Here is an 18,686-nt window from a genome sequence, read left to right on the forward strand (position 1 = left end):
ATGTTAACTATAAACAGTAGCATTTGCAGAATCTCACTATAAATCAGAAATCCTTCTTTTAGTAGGACTTTATAAAGGATACCTTCCCCTTAACAATGACAACTTATTTCCCTGTTTAACACTTTTCTAGATATCAAGATTCTTCTACCTTGACGTATTATTTTCCTGTTAGACAGTCTCAAAATTCTGACAAAACAGGAGAAAGAGAGCACTTTATCTGATAAGAGATATCAAGGCTAAATTTTTCTACAGAATAAAACTTTCTTAAAAAACAACAGAAAACAATGTAATGTGATTATGTAATCTTAACATCTCAGCTACTCATGAGATGGGCCTCAAATCTGTTTCTTAAAGAGAGATGAGTGAATTTTATGAAAGGAATCTAATAGATGTATACTAGTAGACTTCTAAGGAAGAGACCATAGTTTTGAGAAAGAAGCAAAAGTTAACATAAGGAAAAAGGAAAGAGTTAGAATGTGTGTGACAGGGAGGTTGTGCTTAATTTTTAGATACGACCAAACAAAAAAAAATCTTATTCTTCTGCAAAATGTAGATAATTTGGTATTCATCTGATTTATTAGTTTAAATACAGCCAACAAAAAGAATAAATAATCATGTGGACCTAAAGGAGAAGAATTTAATGCAGAGAATGATAAAATAGAGCTCAAAGATCATCTCTAATCTCACATCTTACAATTTAAAATCATTACAGTAAAATTATTGGCACAATTTCACCATTTTATGCCTCAGGAAAATAAAAAGAAAAGGAAGAATTAAATCTGAAAAATTTTTTTCTACAATATTTTCAGATTGAATTTTTGTTCAAAAAGAAATACTTGCTGAAAGGATAAAAAAGATACTTTTCTTGCTTGCAATATATTTTCACAAAAATATCAACTGGTTATTACAATTAATCTAGTATTCAACTGGCTGAAACAAAATCATTGGAAGAAATGAACTTTTTCTTGACCGTTTAACTGGGTATTAAATTTGAAGCTCATGTCAAAACCAACACTAAACTGAATAAAAACACATGCATACAACAAATAAAATGTTCAATACAGCTGCAAGTAATCTAAAACACTTTAATGCTATACTCTGATAAAAATGTTTTCTACTATTAAAGCAATTTTAGACTAAATAAAGTATAACTTAAGAACATTAATATTTCATCCTCACTTACCCTTGCATAGTGTAATTCAACTCCATATAGTTCTAAGGTTCGAGCTGTGTTGAGATAATTGAATTCTGCTTCTGCAGGAGATAAGCCTCTGTAAGAACAACACTAAATTAAAAATCAGTTAAGTCTCATAAACATGTGTTGTATATATGATATTTTCCAAGAAATTTAAAAATGCCTTGATACTTAAAATTTATTTGAGTGTACTATGACCATCATTTAAGGACAAATTTAATCTTGTACAGAACAAAACTACGCTTATCCTAAAGTGAAAACCTTAACCACTGGAACACATAAGAACTGGGAAGGTTTTTATTGCTGTTTTTTAAAAGGTCTTCTGGCTGCTAAAATAGCCAGCTTCAATGTAAGTTAAAGAACAGTAAGGGCCTACTATGTTTTAGGCACTCACAGCCATGGATATAGAGCTAGAAAAGATCTCAGAAGCCACTATAAACAATTTTAGCAACCCTAATTATCAGGTGCTTCAATCGACAGCATATTAAAAGCCAGAAACTAGAAAAGAAAATGCACAGAGGCAGCTTAAAGGATAAAGGATAACTAATAGGCATCTTCCAAGGAAGGAGATAAGGAAAATTACTATATTACAGTACTGTGTAATAATTTAACGGTCATAAATGATTGTGAATCATCAAGAAAAATCATATTTTAGAAAGACTTCAGTTAAAATGAAAATTTTAATGGGCACATAAGCTTTGATTACCCAAAATTGCTATAGCAGATTTACTGACAATGTCTGAAATCTATTAAGTAGACAACTATTTCAAAAATATCTTTCTAAAAATCAAGTAATTAAAAAAAATACTTTAGTGTCTTACCCAACTACATAAAAATCTTGTTGAGACTTCACATTTTTATAAAATTCTGAAAAATCAGGTATATTAAAAAATCTATACATCATTGTATTTGCCAAGCTATCTAAAAGTTATTCTTCTAAGTAGGGTTGTCTTTTAGAGCACAAATTTCTGAAAAGGATAAAGGCAAGAACCAATCTACTACATCTTTTTCATCCCATGGATGCACAGAAGATACTACAGATGTATATGTGTGTGTGTGTGTGTGTATGTGTGTGTAGAGAGATAAAGATACAGGTATCTATGTATGTATGTATAAATTATGTATTATATAAAATATAGAGAGTTGCTTTTCTTAGCTCCCCCATTAGTCTTACATTGCTCACCAGCTATTATATACTACAAATATGAATCAACAATATACGATTTGGGGTGGCCAGGTGGCGCAGTAAGAGCGCTGGCCCCAGAGTCGGGAGCCTGGGATTGGTTCTGGCCTCAGATACTTAACACCCACACACAAAAAAATAACTGGCTGTGTAACCTTGAGCAAGTTACTTAACCCCAACTGCTTAGGGGTGGCCAGGTGGCTCGAGTAAGAGCACCAGCTCCAGTGTCGGGATGACCTGGGATTGATTCTGGCCTCAGATACTTAACACCCACACAAAATAACTGGCTGTGTAACCTTGAGCAAGTTACTTAACCCCGATTACTTAAAAAAAAAAAAATATATATATATATATATATATGATTAGACTTTATAGCTTAATTTTAAAAAACACACTATGCAATAATCATTAAGCGTCACAAACACTTGAAAATCTACAAAGGTAACATACAGTGAAAATTAAATCTTTTAAAAGAAATAATGTTACTTATAAATTTAGCATCACTTAATATTCTTTTTTTCTTCTTTATTCTCTTCTTGGTTCTGTAACAAAAAATCAAGAACTTGCAAATAACTGCTAAGGAGGAATGATATGAAATGTCCATTACATTGTATGATACCTTGTTAAGTATATAAAAATCTGAAGCAAATGATGCATTTATTTAAAAACTAGCAACTTTAAATTACATAAAGAATATTTTTGTCTAAATAAAGCTGGTATGTTGGGTTTGTTTCATCACTTCTCAAGTAAGGTCTCATTTTATTTCCAGTTCTTTACTAAAACAAAAATGGCACCATAAACATTTGTATATATGGGTCTTTCCACTTTTTTAAAAAACATTTTTGAGGAAGGGTATGAATAATTTAGTGATATTTTAGATAAAGTTTCAAACTGCTTTCCAGGAAGCTTGGAGCATTCCACAGGTCTAGCAACTGTGCAATGGGAGGCCTGCTTTCCCACAGCCTTTCTTGTCTTTATCCTTTTTGGCCATCTGTACTAATCTGATAAGTATAAGGTATAACCTCAGTTGTTTTAATTTATAACTTCCTTTAATATTAGTGACTTGGAGCATTTTTCCATTTGGTTACTGATACTTTGGCATTTCCTCTTTTTGGAAACTACTTAGTCATATCTTTTTCTAAAGAGGAATGGTTCTTTTTCATATATATTTGAATCAATTACCTACATGTCTTAGGTGTCAATCCTTTGTCATAAATTTGTTAAAAATATTTTTAAAAAAACATTTAATTACTTCCTTTCTAATTTTAACTGCATTTATTTTTCAATTTTATGCAAACTGCTTATTTTGTACCTATTAGCATTCTTTTAAAAAGATGGTATTTTAAAAATAATTTGTATAAACTTCATAGATTTTAAAGTATCTATGCTGCACCATAATAACTGCAGTTAATAAAAAGATGTAAATTACTCTGATTTCACTAAATAAGTACAAATTCAAAACTTACATATGTTGCTGATGTAATTTTGCGATTTCTTTTTCAAAGTCTTGAGGCTGACCAGGGATGAAAGAATAATCAGAGAGGTAGCCTGGCAAATTTTCTGAATGGTCGTAGTCTCCCAATTCAGCTGACAAAAGAAAAATGCTCACACTTTAATTTAGAGATGAATCTCTTAGTTAATACAACTATGTAGGAATTAAAATAATTTCTAGAAGGAAAAAATTTTCACTTTAGCAAATAACAAGGATCTGTCCATGTTATTCTTCAACCTCTGCCTAAAATTATTTAAATAATATTTTACCTTAATCTTAAGGTATACTTTCTGCTAGATTTCTACAGTGTAATGATTTTCTATGAACATATGAACTAAGAACATAAAATGAATCAATGAAAAATATTTATTAAGTGCTTACTATGAATAAAGTACTGGGAACCTAATATAGATGAGACCAAGAAAAAAATCACACAACAACTATGTAATATTTTATAATTTGGGAGACTGAGAAGTAAGAATACTTACATTGAATAGCAAAGGAAGCCAAAAGGGCAGCAGTATTATAAGGACAGGGCAACCTGATAAAAAGAGAAGATATTTATTACAATCTTTTAAAAAGTCTTAGAGTATTTGCATTTATATTTCAAAATAGTGACTCAAATTCCTAGTGACTTAGTATTTAATTTGTATCCTCAAAACAAGAACACTTTGTTAATGTTCTATGTTAAAACCCATACTGTGCTTTCCTCATCTCTTTTTAAAGGTAAACTTCTGAAGATAATGACCACACCACCGTGCTTGTGTAAGGTCACCAACTGGCTAGAATTAAGTCTGTCTAGCGTGAATTTTATCAAAGAAGCTGGAGGCCTTAATAAAGTGTCATGTTATAGTGTGTTCTTTTAAAATTTTGGTAGTGCTTTTGCTGCTGGCGTCAGCATGCTGTATGTGCATTATTTATTCTGTGATAAGATTTTTGTACTGGTGTAGAGGACAAGAGGGTTGGAGGTGAAGTTAGCAAGGCCTGGGTTTGATTTTGACTTCAGTTACTCAATAGCTTAGGATTCTGTGCAAGGTGACATCTCTTAACCCCAATCTCACCTATAAAATGGGGATAAGAATAGGATCTACTTGACAGTTTTGCTGTGGGGGAGGGGGAGTGTCAAACAAGATAAAATAATCAACTAATAAAATTTATTAAGCACCCATTATGTTCTACCTAGGCAAAGTGTTCAGTGTTGGAGATAAAGTTCTAAAAAAAAAAAATCAAAATTTCTATTCTCAAGGAGCTTACATTCTAACAGAGAAGACAACATCCATCTATCCATCTACCTATTCATCCACACACACGTAAGCATATAAAGAATAAATACAAATTAGGGGGGCATTAGAAGTTGGGGGAAGGATCAAAAAAAGGCTTTGTACAGAAGATGATTCTAGAAAGTAGTGGTAAAGAGGGAATGTATTCCAGGGATATAAGAGGAGTCAGCACAAAGACAAGGAGACAGGAGATGGAGCACTTGGGAAATGCAGTCATTATGACTGGACCATAGAGTGTGAAGAGAGTAATGTATGAGGAGATTAGAAAGATAAGGTAGAGTCAGGCTGTGGAGGGCTTTAATAGCCAAAGTAGTTTATATTTGATCGCAGGAAGCAAGTAGAGTTCATTGAGTAGAGGACTAACATGGTCACATGTGTGCTTGAAGAAAAGCACTTTGGTAGATTTATGGAGGATGCCACAGAGTGGGGAGAGATATGAGAGAGGGAAACCAATTATAATGCTGCTGAAAAAAAAACAGGAGATGGATGATGAGACAAACGAGGGTGGTGGTTATCTAAATAAAGAGAAGGGGTCAAAAGAAAGAAATTAAAATTTGGTAACTGACTGGATATGTGGGGTGAGGGAGACCAAGGAATTGAGGACAGTAACCAGGTTATATATAAAGTTGGGACACTGGAGGGGCGGTTCTTTCAAAAAATAGGGAAGTTTGGTAGAGAAGATAGATTTTGGAGAGAAAGAATGAGTTTGGTTTAGGACATTTTGAGTTTGAGGTTAATTCTGGAATATCTAGTTGAAAATGTCTAATGGGAAGTTGGTGATATTGGACTCAATGGAGAGAATAAGGCTGTATAGAAAGATGTATCATCTGTATAGAGATAATTATTAAAAACCATGGGAGCTGGTGACATCAATGAGAAAGAGTGTGGAGAGGGAAGAGAAGAAAGTACCATAGAGAATATGGACAGAGATAATGTATATAAACCACTTTGCAAACTTTAAAACACTAGATAAACATCAGTTATTATTAAAGAGAGGAATTTAATATTGAAGATTTTGCATTCTGATAAATTTTAAGCATAAAATGCTAGGTGTGAGAATATTTATGTAACAAATCAGAAAATTAAAAAAATATATTTTTATCACAAGATTCAAACAGCAAAAATAGCTTACCTTCCAGTAAGAATGTCTTGTTTAATTTGCAAAAAATACTGGTATCTTTAAAAAAGAAAAAGAAAAAAATGAAAAGCTAAGGAGATATATATAATAAAAAGGTCACTTTTTATTTCAAAGTACATTTACTCTAACAAACAAAATAAAAATTAATCATTCGCTTTTTAAATTTTTTATATTGGGATTTGCTTACATAAATTAACAAAATATTAAAACTATATTGGGTGGGTACTGGAAATTTATTCTGACAGACCATTAAGTTTAATGTAAAGAAAATGACCGTTTTCTTTAAAAGCTCCCTGGAAAGTAAAACTTTATACACTGAAGCACAGACTCCTACCAACTCTATTATAAAACTGAAAAAAAAAATTTGAAAGTGTTACCAATAGGGGAAAATGGTGGAGATAACTGATGTAGGGGTTAATGGCTTTCTGGGTACAGGATTTAGGGAATACTGTACAAAGCAAGACAGAAGTAAAGTGCCAGAAGTGGTAATATATTAGTCAGAAGATTATAGATATATGGCATCATTCCTTCTGTAAAAAGAAAGACTTTTGAGAGCTAAGCACAAAAGCTTATATTCTAATCCTATAAGCAGCCTGGTCGAGTATGAGAGTCACATGGTCAGACTGGCAAACTACTCTGGTAGCAGTGTGTAGGGTTACCTAGAGTGGGAAGTGACTTGAGGCAGAGAAATTCATTAGGAGCCTGTTGCCACAAGTTAGGAGAGATGTGATGAACTGAATGAAGGGGAAAGGAGCTGTGTGAGTGGAGAAAAGGGATTAGATTTGAGAGGGTTGACAGTTCTATTCTGAAAAGCTGGTCCTCTGTGACATCATTCTAATTTCCAAAATAGGTCATTGTGATGTCAGAGTGTTTAAGATCTTCCAGGAGTAATAAATAGAAAAGTAAACCCTAATAATATTTACTATGTATAACGTCTTTGTAGGAAAATAAAGAGAAAATTGTCTTATAACTTTAATTTTTAAACTAAAATTTAATGTATAAAAATGCCAAAAGTATCCATTCCCTCATTCTAATTAGGGCAACTTTATTTTGTTTTTATCAGGCCAAACTTTTCCCCAGAACTAAACACAGATGTTCTCAGTGAGAGTCAATCATTGGGTTAAGAGTTGAATGTTCATCTACACCCCTGATAAATGGCTACTAAAATTTTCTATCTATACATGAGTTGGAGACAAACTGCCATTATGGTGAGGGCCCTTATGGTTAGAAAGGCATAAATTCAAGAATGGTCAATGATGCGATCTAGGTGTGTGACCTTATTGTTGTTAAATCCTTTTTCAGATTGTGTCCAGTTCTTTGTGTTCCCATTTGGGGTTTTCTTGGAAAAGATACTGGAGTGGCTTGCCATTTCCAGCCACATTTTACACAGATGAGGAACTGAAGAAAAAAAGGTCAACTAACTTGCCCAGAGTCATAGAGCTGCTAAGTGTCTGAGGCTGGATTTGAACTCATAAAGATTAGTTTTAAGCCCTGTGCCACTTACCTGTATGACCAGAAGCAAGTCACTTTAGGACATCTGTGTCCCTAGGTAACACTCTAAAACTCTAATTTAACAAACTAGCTGCAGATTTGAACAAGGTAGAGGGAATTTTCACATTCAAAGTTTCTCACAGTGATGAAATCACAGATTTAGACTCAAAAAAAAAAAAACTGAAAGGTACTTCTTAGTTTTTCTTAGCATGGTCAATGATATATAAGGAATCTTGTATATTATATATAACTTGTATAACTAATAATAAGGAAAATATGAAAACACTTCAGGCTTAAGAACACTACAAATTTCTAAACCACATAGCAATCCCAAGTACTAGTTTTTCTTTACAATATCCAGTCAATTAGCATTTATTTAATGAGCACTTACTGTAGACAGAGCCCTGTTCTAGATACTATAAAGGGACCGAAAAGAAATTATATGATACCCAGAACTATGACTTCCAGAAAAATCCTAATTTTAATGGCTATCAATCAGAATCTTCTGTTTTTAGATAGGAAGCTGTCATGTATTTTCCCTCTGGAGGCGTATCCCTTTCCTGCTGGAAGTCCCATTATTGCCACTAGCCTCAGTTATAGGGGATGTCATGATGGTGGTGTACTTCTCATTCTGCAGAATCTGAAAGTCAAGATAAACTAAGTAGTCACAGAAGCCTCGCAGTAGCTTTTGTCACACATGAAAATCAGTGCAGAATCAACACTGAAAATCTGAACTAAATGAAAAACTGCCTGAAAATCGAAGTAGCAGGCAATCAATCAAGTACGTAACACAAGATTTCCATGATAAACTGTAGTTATTTTGAAAGGAATTTCTCTCTTTCTGTTGGATTTAGTTAATAATATACATAAAGTCTGATATCTTTTATGGGTTTATTTTGTATCATTCTATTTTAACAGAAGGTATTATTTATTTCAATTATTTGTTAGTTGAATCTGAAGGATCCTTCAAGTAAACAATAAAATCATCTGCAAACACCAGTGATTATGTTTTTTCCTTATTTACATGTATTCCTTCAAATTATTTTCTTTATCTTACTGTCCAATCAAGGATTTCAGGAACTACATTTATTAACATTGAGGACAATAGACAATACTTTGCCTTAGATCCTATATAAATTATCTGGTAGTTGTCTTACTTAGATATACTAAGGATTTATATGACCATAACTACAAGTTACTCTTTACAAAAATAAAAGTCTTAAATAATTGAAGAAATATTAATTCTTCATGGTTTTGCTAAACTAATGAAATATTCTATTTTCATTTCTTTTCATTCTGACCTTAAACACTAAAGAAATAAAATTTGCATTTCTAAATATGCTGAAGAAGAGAATATTATACATGAAACTGTGAATCCCACAGGGTTTTGTTTTTAAGCACACAATAAATTCTACATTTAATTTTTAAAATCATCCTGCTTCTCTCTAATGCCTTTTGACCTTTCTATTAAACCTTATTAACTAACTGTCTTTTCTCTCCCATTTATTTTCCCTTTAATAAAAAAAAAAAAGCTTTGTCACACACATACATAGTAAAGTAAAAGAAATGACTGTATTGGCCACATCCTAAAATTATATCTCATTCTGCATTCTGAGTTCCTCACCTGCGTCAGGAAGCAGGTACATTTCATCATCAGTACTCTAGAACTGTGGCTGGCCAAGCAGAACCAGAAGAATTTATACAGTAATAGTAACATCGTAAAGAGAAACAGCTTTAAAAATCTTCTAACTCTCACTTTGCTCTGCACTGATTCTCTGAAACGATTTTTAAAATAATTTCTTATCGTGCAATGACATTTCCTACTATACTACATATTGCATTTTGTTCAACCATTCCCCATTTTATGGGTTCCTTCTTAGTTACAATGTTTTTTTTTTTAACCTCTACAAAAAGAGCTATTTTAAGTATTTTGGTTCACGAGCCCTTTTCATCTTTCCTTTGAGTTCTTTTTTTGGCATAGGCCTAGTATCAGTTTTGCTGGGTCACAACTTTGGGGAAAATAGTTCCAAATGGCTTTCTATAATGGTCATACCAATGTACAGCTCCACTGCACCTAAGGTACCTTATGTCCTGTAACTTCTACAAAACTGTCATTTTCTTTTATTTGTCATCTTTGCCAAATGGAATAAGGGAGAGCCTTAGAGATATTTTAATTTGCATTTCTCTATTAATGATTTGGTATATTTCCTCATATAGTTGTGGGCACCTGGAATTTCTTTCTTTGATGACTGCCTATTCATATTCTCTGATTATTTGCTTAGGTACTGAGAAACTGAGTCAATGTAACTGAAATAACAATACTGCTTAAATTAATTTATTGTGTCATAGCAATCAAACTACTAAAGAGTTACTTTGTAAAACTAGATAACAAAATTCATCCGTATAGCAAAAGGTCAAGAATAGTAAAGGGAATAATGAAAGAAAGTCTCAAGCTATAATAATAAGAAATTTTCAGCAAAATCTCCACATTGAAAAATTCATCAAAACTATTCAAAAAGTTGATGGATGGAATAAATTGGATAAACAAAGTTTAGAAAAAAATTAAACATATTAGCATATTATCTCTGATAAATCCAAGGGCACCAACTACTGCAGCAAGGCCTTCCTAGGTGACATAAAGCACTAGGAAGACTGAAAAACTGTCAGACTAACACTGCATAATGTACATTACAAAAAATTCCAGTTGGCTACATGATCTAAATAAACAGGATCAAATCATAAACAAATTAGAAAAGAGAAGAAAATATATTCAACAATGAATTTTTACAGAAAACAAGGGATTGAGTTTGATTATAAAAGACAAAATGGACAGTTTTGATTACATTAAGGGAAAAGTTTGTGAATATGTGAAATAAATAATATTACAATGAGAGGGAAAACAATTATTTGGAAAAAATATTCTTAGCAAATTTCTTAGGCAAGGCCTAATGGTAAAGAAGATATATAAAGAACTGATACAAATATGTAAGAAAGAGCCATTCCCCACTATATATAAGCAGGAAAAAAGGTATGAAAAAGCAATTTTAGAATGAAGAAATGCAACCATATGAAAAAGTGTTCCAAATCATTAAGAGATATTCAGATGGAAACAACTCAAGCTCTACTTCATTTGACAAAAAGAGAAAAGAGTTCATTTTTGAAGGGGTTGTGAGAAGAAAAGGACAGTAAAATATAGCTGATGCAGTTGTGAACCATTCTGTACAGTATTTGAAACTATACCCCAACAGTTTTTATACTATATCTTCTGACCCAGTGATACCACTATTAGGTATTCTCCAATTGAGTTCCAAATTTTCTTCCTTCCTCCTTGAGAAGGCAAGTAATATGCTGTTGATAATATATTAAAAAGCCATGTTGTAAAATAAAACACAAACAAGAAAAATAAATTTTAGAAAGTAGCATATTGTCTTAAAAATGTTTGTGGGTGGGTAGTTTTTTCAAATAATTTTATTCATTTCTCTTTGCTACAATTTTGTGGAACCAAAAGAGTAAGCCTAGGTTAGAGGTCAGACTTTTATATACAATAATATTTTTAACAGTCCTTTATTGAAGCAAGAAAATTGGACTAAAATTGGTGTCTATCAGCTGGGAAGGAGATCAAGAAACTGTTGTATTTGAGTGTGCTGCAGGGATAGGCAAACTATGAACTGCCTGTATTAACTCAGTAAAGGATGTTTTTTAAATGCAATGAGGCTTTATTAACAAATATATAAACTATCCATAGTAACCTGGTTGTAAAAAAAAAAAAAATCCAGGGGCTGTGCCCAGCCCCATTAATAGAACGTTACTAAGACATGGGCAATTATCAGTAGGACAGAGAAACAAGGGAAGATGGGCATACAATGACATAGAATTACAACTATGACAATAAAAATGTGAAGGAAAATAGCTTTGAAAGATCTCAGAATTCTGGACTAAGCAATAAATAATAAACCAAAAGACTAATCAGAATAAAAGACAAAGATGTTCACTTGGCAGATGGGTGATAAGACTACAAATTCAGAATGAAATATGCATTCTCAGACATGGCCACATGGCCAATGTACTGATTTGCTTTGTTATACTATATATCTTAGTTAAAAGGAAGGTTTTGTGTGTGGGACTTGTTTGGAACATCAATAAAATATGTGTTGATAAAACAATATGTAGAATTTTATTATTTTGCTAAATTTTACACAGCAACTTAAAATGGATAGAACTGAAATCCAGCTTCTTATAAAGTTTTTTTTTCTATTTCCTTTTTTGCACATTGAAGTTTTTGTATATATTGATGATTATATTCAAAACCAAAGGCAAAATTTTTAAAGACTCCAAAATATCCTGTCGAGCTTTTGTCAGTAAATTTTAATAAAAAATATTTCTATGAAAAAAAAAGCGATGGTTTCAGTATAAGTTAGAACCTCAATTCTACTTTTAAATTTGATAGGGCTCGCTTTGTAGTCTTTTTGACTTAATTTTCTCCATCAACAAGGAATATCTTTAAGACCTCATAGTTCTTGAGCTAATAAGATACACCCATGTATCTCTGATAAAGAATTTTGGATCACTGTAAAGAAAACAATAAAACTCATTAATTTGAACATAATTAAAAATCTGTGATAATATAGGTTGGGCCTAGGATATCTGTTTTCACTATCAGAAAAACCTAGGCATACTTTTTTGGTTCCACAAAATTGTAGCAAAGAAAAATGAATAAAATTATTAGAAAAAACTACCCACCCACAAACATTTTTAAGACAACATGCTACTTTCTAAAATTTATTTTTCTTGTTTGTGTTTTATTTTACAACATGGCTTTTTAATATATTATCAACAGCATATTACTTGCCTTCTCAAGGAGGAAGGAAGAAAATTTGGAACTCAAAACTTAAAATGAATGTTAAAAATTTTTTGGTATGTAATTTGGAAATGACGAAATAAATAAAAATATATATTGAAAAACTCAACTAAAATGTTCATTTGAAGTCATTCTTATTGGTTTAGAAGTAACCTTGAAAGTCATCTAATCCAACCAAATCAAATGAAGAACAGCCTTTACAGCAGAGGTCATTAAGCTTTCTGGTCACAGAACCCCTCTACACTCTTGAAAATTATTGAGGACTCCCCCAAGACCTTTAACTTATGCAGTTTACATTTACCTATATTTACAGTATTAGAAGTTAAAATGTCTTATTATTATGAAAATAGTTGTGACTCTGTGGCTCCCTGACAGAGTCTTGGGCACACTCGGGGATTTCTGCACCCCTTTGAGAACTGCCCTTCCACAGTATCTCCAATAAGTGGTAATACAAGCAGGCTCCCCCTTGAGAGACTTAAAGTGAGGGTAACACAGTATCTCCCTAGGCAGTCCATTTCACTTCAGTACAGTGTTAATTGTTTGGAAAGATTTTCCTTATATCAAACTGAAAATTCTATCTACTGTTCCTTGCTCTGCCTTCTCAGAACAAGCAGAATGTATCTAATGCTCCTTTCATGTGATATTCAATCATATGAACAACTCTGAAAACTTCTGTTATATTTCTTACTGAAATTTAAGTTCTAGATAGCAGTCCACTTCATTACTTAGCACCATATTTTGAAGGACAAATCGATAACTTAAGAAAAGCTAAAAATTTATCAGCTGTTGTGCTTTTGGTAAACAAAAAAGCTCCATTTATATCCATATAACTCAAGTCCTTTGTCTGTTTTTTAACAGAATGGGTTATTCTCACTGACAACCAAAAAAGTTGATAAGCATTCCTTAGGCTTTTAAAAATTTATCTTCTAGCAGTGTAACCAACCTTTATTTTGGACATGGATAAGATTTACTTAGAAATGGCAAGAAAACAAATATTACGATCTTTACATAGATCAAAGGAATATTCTTTTGATGTTGTAACCAGTTGGAAGCAAGATCCTAAGCTCTATGCTTACTTGTATGTTAAACTGTCTCACTAAAGGCTTCTATACAAAGTTTTATTTATATCAGTCTATCTCCCTCTTTACACAATATGAATTTGGTTTGTTCATTTGTCTTACATCACCATAGTTAACTAGTTTTTAAAATGGTGGAAAAATCAGCACAGACGTTAAAAAAAAAAGTCCAAAACAATATGCAATGTGTAATACCTATGGAATTCCCACCTCCAAGGGCCATTAGTGGTGTCCTTTCATAAGTCTTCATTCAAGTCCTGCTTAATCCTTCTAATTTTGTTACATTTATTTATTTTTGTGTGTGTAATTGTTTTCTCTATTTACAATGTTGTAGTTACTATGTAAATTGCTTTCTTTGGTGTTGCTTAACTTTTCACTGGTTCATAGAGATCTTTCCATGCTTCTGTGTATCCATTGCAGACATAATTTCTTACACCACAATAATATTCCATTACATTATACAACACAATTTGATAAGTCATTCCCCAACTGATGGACATCTACTTTGTTTACACTTTGTTGTTTAGTTTTTTTTCCAATTGTGTCTAACTCTTCATGATCCAAATTTTGGGTTTTCTTGGCAAAGATACTGGAGTGGTTTGCCATTTCCTTCTTCAGCTTATTTTAAAAATGAGAAAACTGAGGCAAACAGGGTTAAGTGTATTTCTCTTCTATTAGTGATTTTGAGCATTCTTTCATAGAGATGCGAATATCTACAATTCCTCTGAGGGCTGTTTATTATATCCTTGGACTATTAGTCTATTGGGGAATGGTTATCAATCACATATATTTACTATTGATATAGCATGGATACCAAAGTCTTATCAAAGAAATTTGATAACACAGATTCCCCCCCCCCATTTGACCATTTCCCTTCTTATGCTAGGTGGATTAATTTTGTCTGTGCAGAAGCTTTTCAGTTTTAACTATTTTATATATGGCAATTGCCTCTATCTTTTGTATGGCTATGAATGTATTACCTACCCAATACTGTATGATGTTTCTCTTCTAATTTTTCTATAATATTATCTTTGATGTTGTCACAGGTGAAAGGTAGACTGAGGCAATTCTTTTTGATTAAGATAATAGTTTATTAACAGGGCAAGAACCTATTAATAGAGGCTTGCCTCAATTTATGCTAAAGATCCCAAGATGAAGACTCAACTCATTTTTATAAAGTTACAAAGAACAAAATAGGATAGGTGACCTCATGGTGTTGAGAACAACATGATTGGTGAACAGCTGAGGTGTGGTGAATAATATGATTGATTGGAAGCTGGGAATGAGGTCTAGGAACAATCCCCCTCCTTCCTTCCTATGACCTCCTGCAAGGTTAAAAGATAGTGGGCCAGACTTCTTTGGATAGCAAACCAGACATCCTTGATGGACAGCTTGGTGGTGAAAAGATACCAGTCATGCATCATTATAGGCAAGCTTAATTTCTGCATTAAGTTCAGAAACAAAGAACAAAAGGATTTAGACAGTCAACTGTAAATAGGATCAACAAAAAATGACACAGAATCAAATAAAAATGATACAAATTTAATCATCTCAATATTAAGGTCAAATACCCATTTTGAATGTCTTATGGACGGTGGTGAAAGGAGTTTGTATGAATATTATCTCTGTCAGACTACTTTCTAGTTTTCCCAAGAGTTGTTTTTTTTTTAAATAAGGAACTTTTTCCCCCTAAGTAATTACGTTTTCTACTTTATCAACACTGAGTTATTGAGTTCTGTAGTTTCTGAATCTCCCTTATCTAGTCAGCTCCACTGGTCTCTCTTTCTAGTCTTTAAATAACACCAGATGGATCTGATGACTGCTGCTTGTGTTTGCGGATTGGAAGAGCTTTGTCCTTCTTCCTTTTCATCATTTCTCTAGATACCACAGATCTTTTTTTTCTCTTCCAAATTGTTAATTTTTTTAAAAATCAAGAATTGATATAGCATTAAAACCATGAATTATGTTGGTAATATGATCGTTTTTATTATATTGCCACAGCCTGGCCATGAGCACTTAACATTTCTCCAAACATTTAAGTAATTATTTCTTTAGCAGTACTTTGTAATTGCATCTATACAAGTCTTGCATTCTTTTGTAGGCTGCTCCCCAGGTATTTTATGCATTTTGTAGTCATTTCAAATGGGATTTCCACTTCTATAATTGCTTCTTGTGTTTTGTTATTATTATACAGAAATACCACTGATTGCTAAGAATTTATTTTATATTCTGGAACTATGCTGAAACTACTGTCTCAGTTATGTGTCTTTGCTAATTCCCTAGGATTTTCCTAGAAAAACATCACATAATTAGCAAATAGGGATAGTTTTATCTCCTCTTTACCTATCTGTATGCCTATAATTTCTTCCTCTTGTCTTTTTGCTGTTGCTAGCATTTCCAGATCTATATAAAAATAATACTGGGGAAAATGAGCATCTTTGCTTTGCTCCCATATTTTTGGGAGACATTTTTGTATATTCTCATTGCATATCATGCTTGCTTTTGGATTTAGATGTTTTTTGGTATTAAAAATGTCTCTATTTCTATACTTTGTAGGGTTTTTAGAATAAAAGCGCTGCACTTTATCAAAGGCTTTTTCTACATCTATTCTGATGACTGTGGTTTTGGATGTTTTGGCTTTTAATATGATTATGCTGATTGTTCTGCTAATGTAGAACCATTCACGCTAATGTAGTAACCATCACCGATTTACATCCTACTTAGTTATAATATATGATTTCTAGAATAAATTGCTATAGTTGATTTGAAAGAATTGTTTTAAAATTTTTGAGTCAAAGTTCATTAATGACACTGCACTATCGTTTTCATTCTGTGTTTTGTCTTTCTGTAGTTTAAGTATTCAGAACCAGGGTGGGGAACCTGTCACTAAAGTGGCCCTGTAAGTCCTCAAGCGTGGCCCTCTGACTCAATCCAAACTTCACAGAACAAATCTCTTTAATTAAATCATTTATTCTGTTAATGGACTTGGTCAAAAGGCTGCACCCAATGACCTAAAAGGCCACATGTGGCCTCGAGGTGGCAGGTTTCCCACACCTGATTAATTTTGACAGAATTCTATGAATACATAGGGATGAATACATATGAATACATAGGGATGAATACATATGAATACATACATATACACATACCTTTTGTAGGTCCTCTACTGGTAGATTTACTTCCTTTTCTGAGGCTGAGCTCTTTCTCTGGCTTTCTGATGGTATGAGTATTTATATTTTTGAACATATTACTCTATTTCTTTTGTTTTCTAAATTTTGTGAGCATATAGGTATGCATGACATGTTCTGATTGTTCTTAATTTATCTTTCCAAAGAATCAGCCTTCAGTTTTATTGATCATTTCTATATTTTTATTTTGTTCCAATTTTTCTATTTTCTAATTTTTAATATTTCCTCTTTTGTGCCTTTTTAAGGTTTGTTCATTTTTTGGCTTTCTAATTTAAAAAAGTGACTATTCAGTTCATTGTCTCTTTTGTTAATGTAAGAATATAACATTTCCCCTGAGGCCTGCTTTAGCTGCATCCCAAAATTTTTGGGATGTTTCATTATTATTTTCTTTTACATAATTATTATTTTTTAGATCTATTCTTTGACTCACTCATTATTTAGACTTTCATTGTTAAGTTTCCATTTAGGTCTGTATCTTTTATTTGTGGCTGCTTCACCAATTATTTTTATTGTGTTATGATCTTTGAATGATGTTTAATTATTTCTGCCTTTTTACATTTGTTTACAATATCATTATGCCCTAGAACATAGACATTTTAAAAGTTCCATGTGATACTGAGAAAAATTTACATTCTTTTGATGTCCCATTTAGAAGACACCATAAAACTTTTAAATCTAGTTTCTGTAGCTATTTGTTCAGTTCTATATTTCTACCTTTTGTTTCTCTTTTCTGTTAGATTTATCCAAAACTGACAGTGGGATACTGAAGTCTCTTGTCACTACTGTGTCATCTTGTAGCTCAGGTATGTCTTCTACAAATATGAATGCTAAGGCATTTGGAGTATATATGTTTATTAATTTTGACATTAGGTTTTTGTTTTGTTTATGACTCGGTTAAGCAAATACAGTTCCCATTTTATCACTTTTTCTTTTGAATGTTTGTTTTTCCTTTGTCAGACAGCATGTCTGTAACTCCTACTTTCTTTTGGAATTCATTTAATGCATAGTAAATATCTTCCTTCCCTATCATTTTATTTTGTCTATGTGTTTGTTTTTTATAAGTCACAGATTGTAGGGTTTTATTCTATTATTTAATCCGCCATCCTTTTTCACTGTATTAGACTGGTTAGTCCATTTACATTTAAAATTACAGGTGAAAAAAAAAGTTTGAGATGAATTTGTCTAAGTCCTTCATTTTATTTATATATATACTGATTATATAGATGGAGGATCTGGGTTTGAATCTAGCTCTGTCACTTAACTACCATGGAGGGGAAGTAAATTTGGTAGTTAAGTGACAGAGCTAGGATTCAAATACAGATGCTCAAATTCAAATCCATTTTTCTTTGCAGGGTACCATGCTGCTATCCATTATGGCAAAGAAAAAAAAGTAGCCAATAATTCACATACAAAATAACTGGAAAGAGGAAATATTTATGACCTCAGCTATCTCTAAGTCAATTTACAGACTGATGGATAACAAACTTGTAATTTTAATGTAAGGAGGTATACAATCCCACCAGTATCACTAAAACTTGGTGAAGTGAGACACATGAACAGAAGAGCTTTGGAAAATTATAGCAGGATGAGAAGTGACAGGCCTGCTATATTCTTCTTCATTAGAACATACCCTGAATCTTCAGTACAACTCTGGCTACATGTGTGTGTGTGTGTGTGTGTGTGTGTGTGTGTGCAGATCTTGGGTTATCCTGATTGTGTTTCCACAATATTCAAATTGTTTCTTCCTGGCTGCTTGTAATATTTTCTCCTTTATCTGGGAATTCC

At 32.4% G+C, this 18,686-nt stretch overlaps 1 protein-coding gene across 6 annotated transcripts in view; it reads right to left on the bottom strand.

Moving 5' to 3' along the window:
- PTPN4 (protein tyrosine phosphatase non-receptor type 4) overlaps positions 1–18,686 on the bottom strand; it is a 225,042-nt gene that overhangs the window by 92,422 nt on the left and 113,934 nt on the right. For all 6 annotated transcript variants that reach the window (XM_069066917.1, XM_069066916.1, XM_069066920.1 and 3 more), the window contains 4 exons: positions 6,283–6,327; positions 4,359–4,411; positions 3,845–3,965; positions 1,184–1,271 (listed from right to left, as the gene is read on the bottom strand). In XM_069066917.1, coding sequence (XP_068923018.1) covers positions 1,184–1,271; positions 3,845–3,965; positions 4,359–4,411; positions 6,283–6,327 — 307 coding nt within the window. The remainder of the gene's footprint in view (positions 1–1,183; positions 1,272–3,844; positions 3,966–4,358; positions 4,412–6,282; positions 6,328–18,686) is intronic.

Source organism: Petaurus breviceps, unplaced genomic scaffold, assembly GCF_028583685.1.
Source record: "Petaurus breviceps papuanus isolate PSGF00001 unplaced genomic scaffold, PetGlider_PUasm1.0 90731, whole genome shotgun sequence".
In the NCBI taxonomy this organism is placed as follows: Eukaryota; Metazoa; Chordata; class Mammalia; order Diprotodontia; family Petauridae; genus Petaurus; species Petaurus breviceps.